General features: G+C 41.3%; 1 protein-coding gene across 2 annotated transcripts in view; it reads right to left on the reverse strand.

Moving 5' to 3' along the window:
* Window positions 1–17,873, reverse strand: part of PRKG1 (protein kinase cGMP-dependent 1) — a 743,395-nt gene that overhangs the window by 51,721 nt on the left and 673,801 nt on the right. For both annotated transcript variants that reach the window (XM_044420579.1, XM_044420578.1), the window contains exon 10: window positions 390–486. In XM_044420579.1, the coding sequence (XP_044276514.1) occupies window positions 390–486 (97 nt within the window). The remainder of the gene's footprint in view (window positions 1–389; window positions 487–17,873) is intronic.

The following is a 17,873-nucleotide window of genomic DNA, read 5'->3' on the forward strand; positions in this document are numbered from 1 at the left end:
AGAGAGAGAGAGAGAGAGAGAGAGAGAGAGAGAGAGAGAGAGAGACTTTCTTTCCCCTTGATATACCACTATTTAAATACAACAGCACAGTGAGCAGTGCTAAATGTAGACACTGTAAAGGGTAAATTCAAGGCAGTGAAAAGTCTTGCTTCATTTTTTAATTTCTTTTCAGCTACTGCAAAGTTGAAAAATGCCTTTTAGTTACTGACAATATTCCATTTCTACCTTCAATATTGTTTTGTTAATTAATTAACATGACAAAGAAAAGCCAAGGATTCTTCCCAGTCCCTCACCACCAAATTCTTCCCAATAATTCCCTTGCTCCTACATAAGAAAACTGAACACACAGACTTAAACCATTCCCCCCTCCCCACAAAATAGTTACCTACCAGCTCAACTCTTCCAAAACCTCCAACTCCAAGGGTGTCAATGATGTTGAAGTCAGACAGTTTCAGGTTGGCGAAGAAGGCAGCTTCGGCTTCATATCTGGATTTTTTAATGCGAAAAAATGGAAATTTCTTAGATGTATATATATGAGTACTATGTAATTCTGTTCCCAGCTGGCATGGACGTTGAATACGGTTTACCACCTTAATTTCCATCTTGTCTGTTAAACTTTCTTTGTTCTCTCAACCATGGTTTAATTGGTCCCAGATCCACATTCTGTTTGCTTTTTTGCCCCCCTCAAAATAAAAAAAATCAAATGTTCCAACAGCATCTCTGTAATGCAAATGCTTTGCACTATAATTCAATTTCAGTTATCAATTGAATGCTACATCTTGACAGTTTCTATTAGTCTTCTGGTGAGGATTTTTGGAGGGTTTTTTTTTTCTTTGAGTAATTTTGGAAGATAAAGTCTTTCATATGAGTTTCCCTTATCCACAAGCTGGTAGAGTTTCTACAGATGTTTATTGAAAGTGGCAAGATCATTAAGGTCCCCAGAGAGAAATCACAGACAGGTTTTATGAAATCAGATCCAATGAGCTAAGAAACTGGTCTGTGGTTATCTGAAAGGAATTGTTTCGGACACGCATTAACATTTCTAAACAAGCATTTCCCCCCTGCTACATTTCAAAATTTAGTATCCAGATTCCAAAAGCGTGTGGTTCCCAAAATCCAGAAGCTGTCTCCTTAGTCTGTGTACGGAGTGGCTTGTAATAAAAACGTATGAACTATGCAAGCCATGTGAAGCTGACACATGCATGCGTGCCAGAAGTAAGCCTCCCATGGGTATACCCATGCACATGTACCTCTTAAAATAGTTTCTTGTTGGGGATTACAGTATTTTTAGAAAGGCCAAGAGGGTAAATGGAAGAACAGGTTCCACGTACTTACTGAAGTTTGATCTGGGAACGATTTAGCTTCCAGAAACAAGACCAGATGTATGTGCATGACTCAAGCACTATCTTTGTTCTTCAGAACTGTATATTACAGCAGGGTTACCATGTAGGGACATAAGGGTTTCCCAAGCAATTTAAAACTGGCTGCCCGTAAGGTCATATCAGGTTACCACATCACACAATCTAGTGGAAATTAGTGGCAACTTAATCGGTTGTATCCTTTTAGCTGTGCTAGGCCAACTGGATATAGGTGTTTTCCTAGATCTTACCCGGCAGCTCACACTTCTGTGTACTTTTTTCCCTTTGAGCAGCCGATTGCTGGTGTCTCTCTTCTAGCTCTCCAAAGCAAGTTGCCATGAAGTATAAGCACCGTGAGCCACGGTGAGCCATAGGCACACAGACCGAGATGCAAGGGGCCAATGGCCAGTGCATTTAATTTATTAGCACAGATTTTAGCACACTGAATCTAATTTTATGTTTAAATGGTCCAAATAGGAGATGGATGAACTCTATAAAGAAAGCCACAGCCTTGAACTTGGAAGAGCTGAGTGGGGCTGTCCTAGACATCGCATTTTGGAGGGCTTTCATTTCTTGATGGCACATAACAACAAAGATGTGGATTTTTAAAGGAGCTTGGTGCTACAACTGTAGGTAACATTGCTAAGTTTTGCTAGTTCTAATTACTGAATGATACACCTCAGCTTGTTCTAGAGACGATTTAAACAGATATTTTGGGTGCTTCTTAATGTGAATGGCAGGTGTGCATTTAAAGATGAAATGTGCATACAAAGTCAGCCTTAGTTATTATGCTTGGTGATTATAGTTTAAGGTCTCAGCATTTTATTCAGAATGCTACAGTCAAAATAAACTGTTATACTGCTCCTGAACTTTGCAAATCTTCCACTCTTTCTTTCAGTGTAATCTATGTATACAACCTGTCTGCCTTATCTGACTCACTGTAGATGATTCAAAGATGGAATGTGACCAATTCCGCCCCCCCCCCCCGAAATGCTTGAATTCTTCTTTTAAAGAAAGCACCTTGCTTGGATGGGATATGTAGCCTTCATGTTTCAAGTGCCCTAGAATCAGGGAGCCAGTACACAAGACACTGGCTCAGTTAGGCTTGAAGTGAGAGAAGCATCCGGCATCCCTGGCAGCTCCATATCTTCCCTGTCTCACATACCTAGTGGTCCCAGAGAGAAAGGCTTTAGTGGTAAGGAGCAGCAGATAACATCAGAGCCAGAGTCTGGGCTTGCTGGGTTATAACTGCCCCCCCCCCCCATCAGTCTCCTCCTCACTGGGTGCAGAGGAAGAATATTTTGTGATGATGGCTGCTGCTCAGCTGATGAGTCCTGTGAACATAAAGATAATGGTGGCAGGATGCCACACTGCTGGGAGACCCAGCCTGGAACTCTTCCTGGAGCTTGGGCCATAGCAGGTGCCCTGCTGCATTGAACTCTGATGATGGCTCTGAGAGGGAAGTGTGGCAAAGAAACATTTTGCTAGCGTTCAACTGCTCAGCTACACAGGCCACAGGATCACATACACGATACAAGGAGGCAAGAAAAGGGGGAATGAACCCTGCAAAATGAATTGCAAAGTAATCCTGTTTCAAAGGGTTCTGATGGCAAATGATTTGAACTCTGTGTTACTGTTTGCTTTGCTTCACTCTACTGGGTCCTTTCAATAACCTTGCATCTATAGTCATCACATTTCATCGGATCTTGGAAGCTAATCAGCACTGAGCCTGTGGTGGTTCATGGAATAACCTTGTTTGACACTGTTGCTTATTGATCATTTCACATTTGCCATGATGTGCATATTAAAGGGGTAGAAAGTGAGAGAGATGTGAAATGGAAAATCAATTGGCACATCTTTTAATATATGAATTATATTTTTTGAAATGTGGCGGGCTTTGAAGAGTATTATGTCAGTGTACATCATAGACTTATTTTAAACACTATTTCTTGTATTATTTCTTTTTGTGTGGAAAGTCATACCTGTCATATTTGCGGCAATAATATTGCTGTTGACCCTGTCACAAAAATATGAGTACTCCCCTCTCTGCACCATATTTCTGACAACAGGCTATTTCAATCCTTCCTAAAGCTAAGTTGTTTATATATAGGTTGTGTGTTAGTTCTATTTGGAGTAGATCCATTGAAATAAAGAGGATAGGATACAACCCATTGGGTTCCACCTTGTGCTATTTTCAGGATTGCCCACAGAAAATGTGGCTATTTTGAATATGATGAAAGAATGAATTCATTCTGCACAAATTTCCAGATTATGCAATCACTTTGAGCAAACTTCAAGGATGTGCCTATGGGACATCAGCTGCAAACAGAGGACGCACTGGCACAATGGGAATTAGTGGTTTCATACATGATCTCTGACATGACTAGGGCGGGTCAGTGGAACTGCTTTCTGTATTCTCCACTGATCTCTCCTTTTCCAGAAGGACACATACCACTTGCTAGTGGTCAAGTGGTGTAGGATATGTAGGAGCATATCAGCAGTGTAGCAGTGTAGGATATGGCCTATATTATATTTTGCTATCACACGTAAGTCCTTGCTTAAAAATCCCTATGCACCACCAAAAAGAGAACACAGATTTGCATTAAATCTGCAGATTTGCACTAAATTTGCAAGTATGGTTGCAACTTTTGAAATCATTACTATTTCAACTAATATAGAATCCCTCTCACCACAGTGGAGAAGGCTGTTCCCAGGTGACCTTTGTGCCTGCCTGCTCAGTCTCCTGTGCAAATGCTAAGTGCTGGCTGTTGATGGGCAGTTTCAAGGTCCCTGGTCTATATCCTTAGAGTTATCTTTAAACTGGACCTGGACTGGACCCTTGAAAGGATGCTTTCAAATAGAGGACTGTCTACCAACAGCACTTGAAATATAAGACTGTCCTCTCTTGAGTAGAACATGCAGGCACCCAACATGTCCTGGCTATCCATGCACTGGAAATGACAGGTATGATTTATGACCCATAGAAGAGGAGCATGCCAACATCAGATATAGGGTAGAGAAAAGTCCGAAAAACATGCCTAATCTTACTGAAACACTTGTGGTTTCTCTTGAAGCTTTTAAATGGTTTCTCTTCAGCAAGAAACTCCAAATTTAAGTTGAGATACTTCTTCCTAGAAGTATGGAAGATACTCTGATCTTACCAATTCCACTTGCAGAAGTTATTTTTCCATCACCCCAGAACACTTTGAACAACATTTGAAGAAAACAACATTAGGTATAAGTTATCATCCAGGAGATGGAAGCTTCTGATCTAGGGGGCTTCTGAATATCTTAAGCCCTACCAGGTTGCTGTGAACATGGCTGGAGGAGTGACAGGTGATTGTTGCCTTGGTATTTCTTGATCTAGACTGAGCTGTTGGGTGTGGGGCTTCAAAACCCATAGAATCCAATGGATCCCAGCCTCTCCTCTTCTCTGGCCTCTTCAGCACTATTTTGAGCCTCTCCTAAGTCTTCCAGGATTGCTTTTGTGACCCCAGGGGCCAGCTCCTGCAGTTCTGGCTGCAGAACCTGTGAAAAGGCATGGGAGGGGCATGGCGAGGAATCAGAATACCGGGTCTCCCTCCCAAAGTCCTAGAAAAGTCTATGGCTTCAGGAGGGGGACTTTGACAGAAGATGAGATTCCTGAAATGCTCTCCTGTGGGTCATGGGATTGCTGTGTTAATACTTTTAATTAGATAAATTGAACTGACAAATGATAAAAATGCAATTTTTAGAGTACTGAAAACAAACCTACATTTGTCAAGCAGAGAAGTAAATTCTGCCTAAACATATTCATCAAAACAGAGCTTAAATATGAAATATGCACAGCATGCAAAACAATTAATCCAACAATGAATCACTTAATCCTTTAGATTGAGAAAAAACTCCCAATACATGAGGGGTATGATGGTAGAGGAAGAGATGCATATTTTTATGAGCTCATACAAAGATATCCCAAAGCCATGGAAGAGCTCTGTTTTCCAAACTGAAGTGGACCAGGGGAAACTTGCTTCTCCTTCCGAGGCAGTGAGACACTTTATCACTGCAATAGGAAACCACAACAGCAGGCAACAAAGCCCAATCCTTCAGTCTGAGGTGATAAGCAATGCCTAAGTATGCTTAACTGCTTATTCACATCCATCCCTTTCCTTCTTCCTGCACCTTCCCTCAGCTGTATCTCCCCCACACCCCTGCACTTTCCAAATTTCAACCAGTAGTTCACAGATGTAGAGACCACAAAATCATTCCCTCAAACTTTGTCAGTAGTGAAAATGGGTCTCCTACCAACAAGACAGGTGTTTCTACATACTCAGACATCTTTCCCATTATTTCTGGTGGGAAAAACAGTCTCTCTGTAAAAACTGGACAAACCCAGCAGCAGACAGGAAAATGACTGCGCTTCATCAAGAGAGGACAACCTCTGCCTGCAGAAGGTCCCTGGTTCAAGATACAGCATCTTCAGGTAGGCCCTGGGTGGGGGGAACCCTGCAGAGTTGTTGCCAATAAGGCCCCAATATTAGACTGAAAGTCTCACTTGGTATTTTTCTGAGTTCCCAAAGATCTTGATGACAACCGTGTATAAGCAAAGCCTCCCAACAGGAATACAGCATTAGAAGCACTTGAAAGTCCTGGCAATGACTGGGGTGAATGACAGGGGAAAGTGACAGGGCCAGTGTGGGGCAGTGGTTAAGACTGTGGGACTGAGGCTCAGGAGATCTGCATCCTAGTCTCTAGTCCACTGGGTGGAATGACTCCTTGGGTAACTTTGGGCCAGTCAGAGACCCTTGGCCTGAAGTACCTCACAGGGTTCTTGTGAGAATAAGATTGCGAGGAGGAGAATAATGTAAATCACCTTGAGTTTCTTGCAAGGAAAAGAGATGTTTCTATCAAATATAGGCTAGACATGCACATGGGAGGCATGTTGTGAACGGAGCCGGCTAGAGCTGGGGGTCAGACTAGATGGCCCAGGAGGCCCCTTCTGACTCGCTCTGTTTCTATGTTTCTATGGGATATAAATGAATAAGTAGGAAAGAAACTATTCAGAGCTGTTTTAGGTTGTGACCCAAAGCAGGCACCTCTTCAAACTTGTAGCCAATGGGTGTTGTAGTTTTACCCGAGCGTAAAGTGGAGGGGTGAGGGTTGCCAGATTGAGGATACCAGACTGAGGCACCAGTGTGTGGGGAGTTGGACCTTTAATCTTTTGTTCCTTTGTGGTACTAATGGAGACTGGGTGGGTAGTGTTAACTACCAAGCTGCAATGGATGACTGTTTGGCAATATAGATTGCTGGTATGATGAAACCCACTCCAATCCCCATGTTATGGATCCAATATAGACTGCCCAGACTCCCCCCCCCCACACACACACACCACTTTCTCCAGAGTAAGCAAATAAAAATAGTATTGTCACTAGCTACCTCTTTCAAATAATTGCTGCTTTGACCATTAGTGAGCAAAAATAATATAGACCAAATCATAGAGAAATTTCTGAAATGGTGCAGGGAAGGGTGAGATTATAGCAGCAAAATGATATAAGTATTCTATAGGGAATAAGGAAAGAGAGAGAAAAGGGGGGGGATAGAGAGCGCAGTATTATAAAAGAGGTGAAGATGAAACCAGTGTGCATGTGATGAAAGAATAAAAGAAAGAAAATAAGGTACTGTCAGTTAGCAAGAAATGAAAACTATGAATGTCGGTGCAAAAACAGAAGGGAAAACTGCTGACAGCAGTAACTATTTTTCAGAATAAAGGAACTGTTAAAAGACACACTCCTAAAAAGCACGTGCATACTCTCCAAGATGACAATACATAAAATAAATGAAGACAGGAGAAAAAGGGCTCTTCGAGATCTCTGCATCTCACATACAGGCTTTGCATCTATGCAGAGCCTGTTATCTGGAAGCTTCTATAGTTAAGCGGACAATTTGGGTGGGAACGCCTTCCCTTCCTGTTCCCAGGAAATATGGGGAGGGACTTCTGCTCATCCTTTCTTCCTTTTTGGATGCTATCATGCATAGATTGGGAATCGCTTCACTCTTCTACTAGGTATTTAGCATTCTATCTCATGGGGTTTTTTTCTCTTCCCCTATCTTGCCTACAATCTTTTTCACGGTTCCCTTTCACAATGTTCATCCCTTTTCATGCTACAAAAAACAAACCAAAACAAAAAACAAAACACACACACACAAACCAAAACAAAACAAAAAACCCCTCCCAAAATATACTTTTTCTGGATCACTTTACCATCAACCACTCCTTGTACCCCACCAAGATAACATTTCCTTTCCCTCTCAGCTCCTCTTCTTCTCTTCTCCTCTGCTTTTCCCATCTACACAATGGCATCTTTGGTGGCCTTCCACAGCTTGACTGAATGCAGCAGCAGCAGAATGTCCCCATCCGATGGGCATTTCCTTTGCCTCCTCTGCATGGAAGAGGCACATGGTGGAAGCCTGTGCTCCCTTCCAGGCCTTCTCCAAGCAGACTTGGAAACACCAGGCCAGTCGTCCCAAGACCAGTTTGTGGAAGAAGACCCTCCAGGTGGATGATTCCTCAAGAGAAGGGTGCAGCTGTCCTTTTACACCTGCAGTGATCACCTCCTGCCCAAGCCACAACAGGACCATTCACTGGGCAACGATGTGACCACGAAGGCTGCTGAAAGATCAGAAGAAAACTGGCCACCACAGGGGCTCAACCAAAGTATAGGTGCTATGTGGGTGCCTCCAGGCCGGTGACCCTGACTATTGGGCCCCCCGTGCATTCCAACCACCTGAGAACACCAAAGCCACCAGAAAACCCTGGTATTGCACCCAGCGATGAGCCAGGAGAGCAGCCCACCACATCGCCAGACCTTTCTTCCCAAACCTCCGCACCTTGACCATCGAGCTCCCAGGAGCGGAGCCCAATCAGCTCACCTCTGTGGAGTTCCTGGGCATCCCTGTGTAGCCACCAACACCACTACTAGCCCACTAGGAGAGGGGCTCGGCACCAGAACACGCCACTACTCCTGCCACGCTGCCACAACTGGAGGCCAGGAAATACCAGGACCAATCCTTCTCTCACCTCACAGACTAGGGCTGGCTCACTAACTGGTCCCCAGTGGTGGGGGACCGGTGTTGCTCTGCTGATGCAGTGCTCTTTTATCCAATTGAGGTATCCATCAGCAGAATGGGATCAAAGACAAGTTCTGCTGATTCCCTGTATACCCTGTCCTGCCCACCCTGCAGTTCCAAAGATGCCCCAGGAAAAGGGCAATTGTTGAAAATCACTCATCTTCTCATTAGTATAAATGCTAACAAAAAACTCAAGTGGATCAAGGAGGATTCCATCAATGGAGTAATACCAACTGGAGTATAATTTGAAGACATTATCATGCACTTGTGAGAGACACTGAGAGAGAGAGAGAATGTATTTATGTATGTATGTATATTTCTGGTCTTTAGGTTGATCAGTGGAATAGAGCCCATATGTTGATCTTTATAAAGGAAACATCACTGAGTTAGGGAAGAAAGAACTGACAATCAGGAAAGTATGCTTAGAAATGTGTTGACAGGTAAGCAGAATTATGCTTGATACACCTGTCATATGATGGGCAGCATCTTTTCAAAGCATTACTTTCTCAATTAAAAATTCAGTCAGTTTTTTAAAAAGACATAGCATAGTTAGTAGCTGTTTGAAAGGCAGAGGTTTGGATTCTTTACAGACTTGCCAGAGTAGCAGAGTCGCAGTGGAATTGGGAGTTTCCACAAATACAGTTCCCCAAAATGCAAATGCAAGCCACTCTGTGTGGTTCCAGCACCATGAATTCTTAAATAAACAGATTAGGTTTTTTTGTGGTTTGGGAAAAGTACCAGTTTCTCAAGTGCTGGTACTTGAGACTCAGCAAGTAGGATGAAAAAGAAGGATGATGTGGGCTGGTCTGTTTCCTTCTTGGGCCTGGGGATTTGAACGGGCAAATGGAGCAGAAGATCCTGAGTGTCGTCTTCTCTGGCCCATGTGCAGAAGTTGGGAACATTCCCTTTCTGGTGGTATCTGCCCTGCTATTTCTTACTTCTGGTGGTTTGATTCAACCACCTACCCTGCACACAATTCCCAGTTTTCTACATTGTTTATCAAATATTTCAATGTGAATGGCACACTGGAGTGTAGCTAATCAAAATATGGTACTTCTGCTAAAATAACTGACGACAAAGTAATTTCAAACAAGTATGCTAATGCAAAACTCTAACTGTTCCCTTTGATACAGTAAAATACTGCCTAACATACAAGCAAAACAGAAAGTCAGACAGACCATTGCAAGCCCAATGTTTCCTTCTCCCTTTCATTTCGAAGGCATCATTGTTCTAATCACTCACAAAATGATAAATGAGATCTAAGCTTTGTAATTACTCTACTGCTTTAGGTTTATGCATCTGGTTTTAGTAAATAAAGGAGATGTTGGGAAAAATTAGACATCGGTTAGAGAGCATCCTCTCAGATAAACAGCATAGCTTAATTTAACCATGTAGACCAGAATTGTAACCAGCTTTGAGGCAGAGAAACTGAAAACAAAATAACCTGACTTTAAATGATAAAGGCATGTCTTTCCATGGGCCAGTTTCCACTTGGGGAAGTGATATGATCGTATAAGCAGTGCAATAGGTAAGATAAAAATACTTCCCTGGGCTTCACTGGAGTCTAGGCTATTAGCCAGTTTTGGAGTTCCCCTGATTAACAGTACATTCATTGACTGTTTGTGGACTCCTTGAGCTGAGAAAAAGAGTAAAATGTAATGCATGAATCAGCCTGATCTTTCACAGGCTGTTAGTTTAAAGCCTATCATTTTGGCAGATAGGAGTTTGGGAAAGGGAAGCGGGTCTACAGTTTCTTTCCCCTCATCTCCTGCCTCTGGATTACCTTGATTCAATTATTTCCTTTTTGACCTTTTACAGGGTTGCCAGTCACTGTAGTGTTTATTAGTTCTTGTGAAACACTTTAGACTTCTCTCTTTTTTAAACCAGAACATTTTCGCTTTCAGTATAAATAAAAGTATACGTTGTCCGAATCTGCTTTATCCTAAATTGTCCCAGTTTCTTGTGAATATACCCAGATCTTAAAAGTGTAGCACAAAATGTTGGCCAAATTCACTTCGGCTGCTGAAAAGAATTGCTGAAAAGAAGAAAAGAAGATGTACAAACAATTGTACATCTATTGAAATACTCACTTTACTGATATTTTAATGATCACTAAACTGGAGGAATGATAGTTGGACAAAATGTGATCAGTTCTTGCTTAATATAGATCATCCTCCTTTCACTGCACTTTCCCACAATTGAATGTGATTTTGATTAAAAGGTAAAGTAAGGCAATGGATTCTAAAGCAGTAATTATAATCTCTACTGATCTCTTTTCAAAATTGTTATCCTTAAATCATCTCCCAGGGTATTTCCAAAGGGATTTTAAGCATGGAAAGTTAAAGGCAGAATAAGAAGGGGAAGACCAACTATGAAAGGGTTTGATTCCATAAAGGAAGCCACAGCCTTGAGTTGACAAGAGCTGAGCAGGGCCGTGAATGACATTTTGGTGGGCATTCATTTCTAGGGTCACCAGAAATCAGAGACTAATTGACAGCATGTAAACATAACAATTGGCAAAGAAAGTCTTTTGAGATTAATATTGTGCATATTAAAAATGACAACAACAAGACTATACCATGGGTTAGTTATGCCTTTGGCAAATAGACAGCTAAAAGGTCCAGGTGCACAAGCAAAGGCATTAGAAAATGCTTTCCACCTGTCCCAGGCAATGGTGATGGGACTCTTATGCCTCGTTTCAATCATTCCACTCAATACAGACAGGAAGGAATCTCTTAACTTTCACAGAAATCCAATCCATGGCTACATAACTCTGCCAAGCATAATGTGAAACACAGACTCTTGCTACTAAAAACTTATTTGAGCCAAAACCAAGAAACACCCTGTCCAAGCCAACAAGCACGAATGGGAAGGGAGTAGTGAGAGAGAAAGAGAATAGAATTTGGATGAAGTGTTTGGTTCGGTCCCGGCTGAATACAGGTGTAGGTTGTTTTTTAAAAGCCAATACTGTGCTGCCAAATGTAATGCTTTCTTACTCATGAGACATCAAGTAACAGGCAAAAAGAAAATGGGATGGTAATTTATACTAATTGCACTTGGCTTTGATAAATACACTGCCTTTTCAGAACTCCGAATCAGCTTCTGGGTCAATGGCTTATTCTTTTCGTTCCCAGATTGTCGCCAGTTTAGGTGCAAAAGTCCCTCAAATTACTAGGCCAAAATAAACAATAGATGGTGTACACATAATAACTGTTAAATACAGGCTTTATAGAACTTGTTTGCACTTTATCTATAGATTCTATCCTCATTTTAAAACAAACACTAAAAACGTCATTCTGAAAATCTATATTGGGCAAGCAAGGAATACAGGTATTGTCAAAGTATAAAGAAAAGCAGAAAACCTGTAAGTAGTTGTTGAGAAGATTAAGCAGTGGAAATGGTTTGTAAAATATGATTTGGTCTGAAGAACTATGATAGAAAGTGCAAACATATGCCATTTCTCCCACCTTTTTTTCCTAGACTTTAGAATACATACACAGTTCTCCTAACTCACTTGCTTAGGAAAAACCATGAATATTTTTGCATTTTCTTGTGTGGAAGAATTTGGGGAAACCCATTTTCTTTTCTATTTCTGTCTTCAATGGTTTAGCTTGTAAGCCTGCAGACAGAGATTTTGTGTGTGTGTGCACAATATTTGTACAGTATCTAGAACTTATTAGGTAATTTATAATTAATAAATCCTGGACTTGATTATAATACATTATTTTGCCTAGAGTAGACCACTAATACCAATTGGGACAAGCCAGTCTTGACCAAACTGAATTCATTGTATTTGCTCTAGTCATGACTAACTATGGATCCGACTGGATGTCTTAGCAGCCTTAGAGACCATCAAGCATGGTCCTTCTTGGGTGGTAGTCTGAGCTGGGACTGGGTGGAACAACATTGCAGTGGTTCCAGCATTATTTGGATGGCTGTCTCCAGAGGCTAATGCTTGGGGAATATTGTTTGGCCCCATAATTTTCCAGCCTGAGGTATCTCAAGGATCAACCCAATTCCCCATGCTACTAAACATCTATACGATGCAAAAGAATTGGCTCATCAGGAGTTTTGGAGTGCATCATCATCATCATCATCCTGATGCCATACAGCTCTATTTCTTCTTTCTATCCTCATCAATGAGGTTTTGGAGGTACTGAACTGGCACCTGGCTGTGACAATGCTAATTAACTGAAGTTCAATCCAGGTAAGATTGAGTTGCTGGATGGTTCCTCTGACTGGACAAAAGGTGCTCAACCTGTTCTGGATGGGTTTGCACTGCTCTCAAAGGAGAAATTAATAGCTTGGGGACATTCCTTGATTTATCTTTGTCACCTGGTAGTCCAGCTATGTCCCTACCTAGACAGTGATAGCTTGGTGTCAACAATCTATGCTCTGGCAATCTCTAAATTAGTTTACTGCAATGCAATCTACATTGGGCTGTCCTTGAACAATGTTCTGAAGCTGCATCTTGGGAAAAATGCAGGAGCCAGATTAATAAGTGGGAGCAGAAAATCCAAATTTATAACAATTCTAGCATACTCACTTTGGCTGCCTATACATGTCTGCACCCAGTTCAGAGTGCTGGTTTTAACCTATAAAACCCTACACAGATTGGGGCCACAATTCCTGATGGAACACTGCTTCCAACCTAAATCTACTTGGACCTTATGGTTTGCATCTGGGGCTTCCTCTGACTTCTGGACTCTTTTGGCATCAGGTTAAAACTACCTTCTGTTCCCAAGCAGTTATTTCAGCTGTTTTAATCAGGTGTACTTTTAATGACATTATTTTAGATGTTTAAAGCATTTTAAATTTTGTAGGTTGGGATATTAGAGTTTTACATTTGTGTACAGGCAGTCCCCAGGTTATGAACATCCAATGTTACACACAACACATACGTATGAACTGCCATAAAACCTATCAATTTTAAAAAATCGAATTAAAGGCCTACTGCAGGAAATTGTCATCACCATAGAGAGGGAGGAAAAGAGGAAAGAAGGTGGGCATCCAAAGCATCACTACAGAGAAAGAGGAAGCGACAGGAGAGAGAAGGAAGCCTCCAAGGCATACTTTCTTGCCTTGCCCATCTAGAGAGGAAATTTCTCTGGAATGGTGCAAAGAGGAGGCACTGGTGAGGTTGTGGGGAGTAGGGTACAGATATTTGTGGTTTTTCCACTCCCACAGGTGTCCTGCATCCCAAACCCCAGCAAACGTGGAGGGCTTGCTATCTGTGATCTGACTTACAAACGTATTTGTCTTAAAGATGAATTATCATTTTCTCAGGAATGGAACTTGTTTACAACCCATGCACTGCCTGCACTGGAAACTGATACTGTGTTTTTATTGTATCTGCATTTTTATTGTCTCCCTTTTTATTGTACTTCAAGAGATGGTTGTGAACCAACCAGAGTGCTTAGGCAGTATACAAGTAAAGAAATAATAAATGAGTGCATGGAGACCCCTGCCCCTTAAAATGTGGCACCATTTCTTGCCCATTCAATGACTGGAAGTGTAACAGAATAATCCCCTGAAGCCCCAGAATTGCTGTAATTCCCCTCAAAACCACAACCAGCATGGAGATACTGCTGTTTTCTACAGTTAGACAAGCAACTGCAGAGAAGGGGAAAAGGGGGCTTTTTTAGTAGATGGAGAAGAGACTGGAAAGGCCAGAATAAGAGTTATTCTGAAGCCACTCTAGCTCCCCTTCCTCCCCTTCCAAAGTACAGTTACTCTTTGGACAAAAAAGCCCACCTAGTGGAGACTGAAGGCAGGAGGACAGCTGCAAGATATCACCTTCCCAATTCCTACTGCCCTGCAGTGGATGATTGGTAGGCTAAGCTGCTTTAGTTTTCCTCTTGCAGGTTTAGAAAGGATGACATCCTATATTTCCCAAAGGGTTTTATAAATCCTTATGGGAGCCTCCCACCTGTGTATGTGTATGCAATGAATGGCAAATGTCGCAAAGTCACAATGACTGATGGTTCGTAATTCTTCCAAGTATCCCTTCTCCTCAATCATCCCATGGGCTTTCCTGTTCCTCATTCTGAATTGAAAAATGGTAGATTTCTGTTGAAAAATTACATCTGGAATATGTTGCTTTATGTTGCTTTCCTTGCCCCCAAATGCCTGTCTTTTCTTTGTATGTATCAAAAAGAGCATTTTATTTAAAAAGAATCTTACTAGCCAGCAAAGAAGGCTGGTGTATTTATATTATAATACTGGCAAAGAGCACTTAATTGGTCAACTATACAGTTAATTCTGTGCTATCTCTTTACTAAGCCTCATGAGCATATAAATGTACTGCACATTGTTAATTAGAGGCTGTGAACTTAAAATCTGATCACCTGAGCATGTAAATACTTGATGGGCCTCTTGTCTCTAGTCTAGAGACTGAAAGATGGCATGGCTTGCATAAATGAATGTTCGCCACGGCAACAGCAGTGCTCTGCTGAATAACTTAATTGCTCTTAATTGTTTTTTAAGAGAAACAAAAAATGAAAAGGAGGAAAAAATTGCATACCATCTGTGTATCCAGAATAACCTGTTGGTGTGGTGCATATTCATTTGTCCTGCTTTTCATGTTCTTTAATAATGATGTATTGATTGAAATCACAGTGGGTAACAAGGCATATTACTCTGCTCAAATCCTTTACTCTTGAGAAACACTCACATTAACCTGTTCTGCGTTCAAAGATTTAATCAAAATCAATTGGAAATATTCCCTCAACAAATAGAACTGAATTTGTAGCAGTCAAGCTTAACCATTTGGGCTTGGTGACAAAGAATTCAGGACCACACCTAATGTGTTTATGCAAGTTTATGAATATAGCTAAGGAAAATTATTATTATTGATTATTTCATTTCTATACTGCCCCATACTATTTAGGGAATTTTAGCAAAACTAAACAGGAATTTCTCTGTCAAATATAAAAATGCAAAGATAATCTCAAATAGTAAACCCAGGGCATATAAAATGTTCAGATTTGTTTATATGCTCTGTTTTCATATTTTTAAAAGGCAGTAGAATAACAGCACGTAAATATTTATTGTCATCCATATTCTTCAGAGAATTCAACAATATGTACTAATGCTGAATATAAGAAGTATACCTACATTAATTTGATCTTACCTAAATGAATGCCAAGTTGTCTATCACTGTGGGCTTCTGCTAAATTGTTTTTTTCCCATTAGTACCCAGTCTTAGGAAGAATTCTACCTGGGCTTCCAAATGAGGCTTCAGGGACAGAAAGCCAAATCTGGGCTACCAAATGAGGATTCAGGGATGGAGGGCCAAGAGACCTGTAGATAAGCAATCAGGGTAGATAAGCAATCAGCCAATTAGCTGTAGTAAAAGAGAAGCCCAATAGAAAACAGGAAGCAGATACAGAATAAGTCTGGTGGGATTTGCTTGCCTGAAGACTAATTGATGAGGCTTTGCTTGGGCAATGTGAAGGGAATGGGGACGAATGTCTCCAAAATGCTTCCAACTGATTTCTGAAAAGTCCTCCAGCTTGTGCACATCCCGGCTGCTTGACCAGGGTAAGACGAGAGCACCCCCAATCTCCCAGAAATACACGGAAATCATCTCAGTGGCAACCTCAAAGTGGTTCCTAGTTAAGAAACGGAGGTTGATGGATCCCTGGATCAGTGGAAGCTCTGTCCAAGAGGAACAAGATTAGTCTGGTTCCACCTGTATATCAATGGTTGTTTGAAACACATCCCCTTTGGCCCGGCATTGCCAAGCTGTTCTCCCTCATCTACCTGTTCCCTTTTCTCCACTTCTTTGTTTACTTGGAAAGCCGGTCTCAGGTTTGTTTGTTTTAATTGTTGTGAGCCACCTGGGGGAGCCAATACACTTCTGTAAAGCAGGGTAAAAAGAATACTACAGCAAGTGTGTCCGCATCAATTGCTGGGTGGAGAAATGGGTGTTATGTGTAAATATCTAGTTCAAACCATGAGCAGAGGCTTTGGACTCTCAAAGGTATTTTATTTTATTTTAATATTTATATTTTTATTTATTTATTTATTTATTTGCAGCCCTGAAATCCTGTGAACCAGCTGTGGGGGGTTCAGAGTGGAATGCTGGATTTCCCTCCACCCTCACCTGCTAATTAGCACCTGCTTTTGAAATGCTTGCACAGTACCCTATTTCTTTAAAAAATGCAACCAGCTTTTTTATTTGGAGTAATATAGGTGCTGTGCAAGCTTTTACAAAGTTGATGTCTTGCTCTGAAAATGAGTAGGTGGTATAACTGTTTGTATTTAAGTAGACATACTTGTGCTAATAACAAATACTGCCAACCAAAGCAGGGATAAATAAATGTGCACAGCAGCAAACTAGCAATTTTGAAATATTATTTGCTTGTTCCCTTCAAACAAACCTGACTTCAAACATCCAATACAGCTCTTGTGAGCTACTTTTTTATACTTCCACTGGGGGGCAAACATGTTCTAGGCTTTTAGAACAATACACAAGAACATGCAAGTACTTCTGTACGATTCATTGATGTAATTGAAGGTAAAATGGACTTACCTTCACTTGGAAAAGGGTTTTACTGCAAATAATCTTACTGAACATTATTTTAAAAACTACACCAATACTGGATTTAACTGCTCCAAAGTGGCAGAATATTTTCAACTACTTTACAGCAGGACAAGGATCAGACATGGTATTTTTGGCTAATGGTAATGTTCTAATTCACTGGAGACAGAAATGGCAACCCACTCCAGTATCATTGCCATGAAGACCCCATAGAGAGTACCAAAAGGCAAAAAGATATGACGCCAGAAGATGAGCCCCTCAGGCTAGTACTAGTAGCGCCAAAAAGAATGAAGCGACTGGGTCAAAGCCGAAAGGGCACTCAGTTGCAGATGTATCTGGTGGTGAAAGGAGAGTCCGATGCTGTAAAGATCTATACTCCATAGGAACCCGGAATGTAAGATCCATGACTCAAGGCAAGCTGGATGTGGTCAAACAAAAGACGACAAGACTGAACATCGACATCTTAGGAATCAGTGAACTAAAATGGACAGGAATGGATGCATTTAATTCAGATGACCATCAGGTATACTACTGCGGGCAAGAATCCTTCAGAAGAAATGGAGAAGCCTTCATAGCCAATAAAAGAGTAGGAAAAGCAGTACTGGGATAAAGTCTCCAAAATGACAGAATAATCTCAATTCAAATCCAAGGAAAACCATTCAACATCACAGTAGTCCAAGTCTATGCCCCAGCCACTGGTGCTGAAGAGGCTGAAGTTGACCAGTTCTATGAAGGCCTACAACACCTTCTAGAATTAACACCCAAAAATGATGTCCTTATCATCAGGGGGGATTGGCATGCTAAAGTAGGAAGCCAAAAGATAACTGGAATAACAGGCAAGTTTGGCCTTGGAGTACAAAATG

This window comes from Varanus komodoensis, unplaced genomic scaffold, assembly GCF_004798865.1.
Source record: "Varanus komodoensis strain SLA01 unplaced genomic scaffold, ASM479886v1 scaffold11, whole genome shotgun sequence".
NCBI lineage: Eukaryota > Metazoa > Chordata > Lepidosauria > Squamata > Varanidae > Varanus > Varanus komodoensis.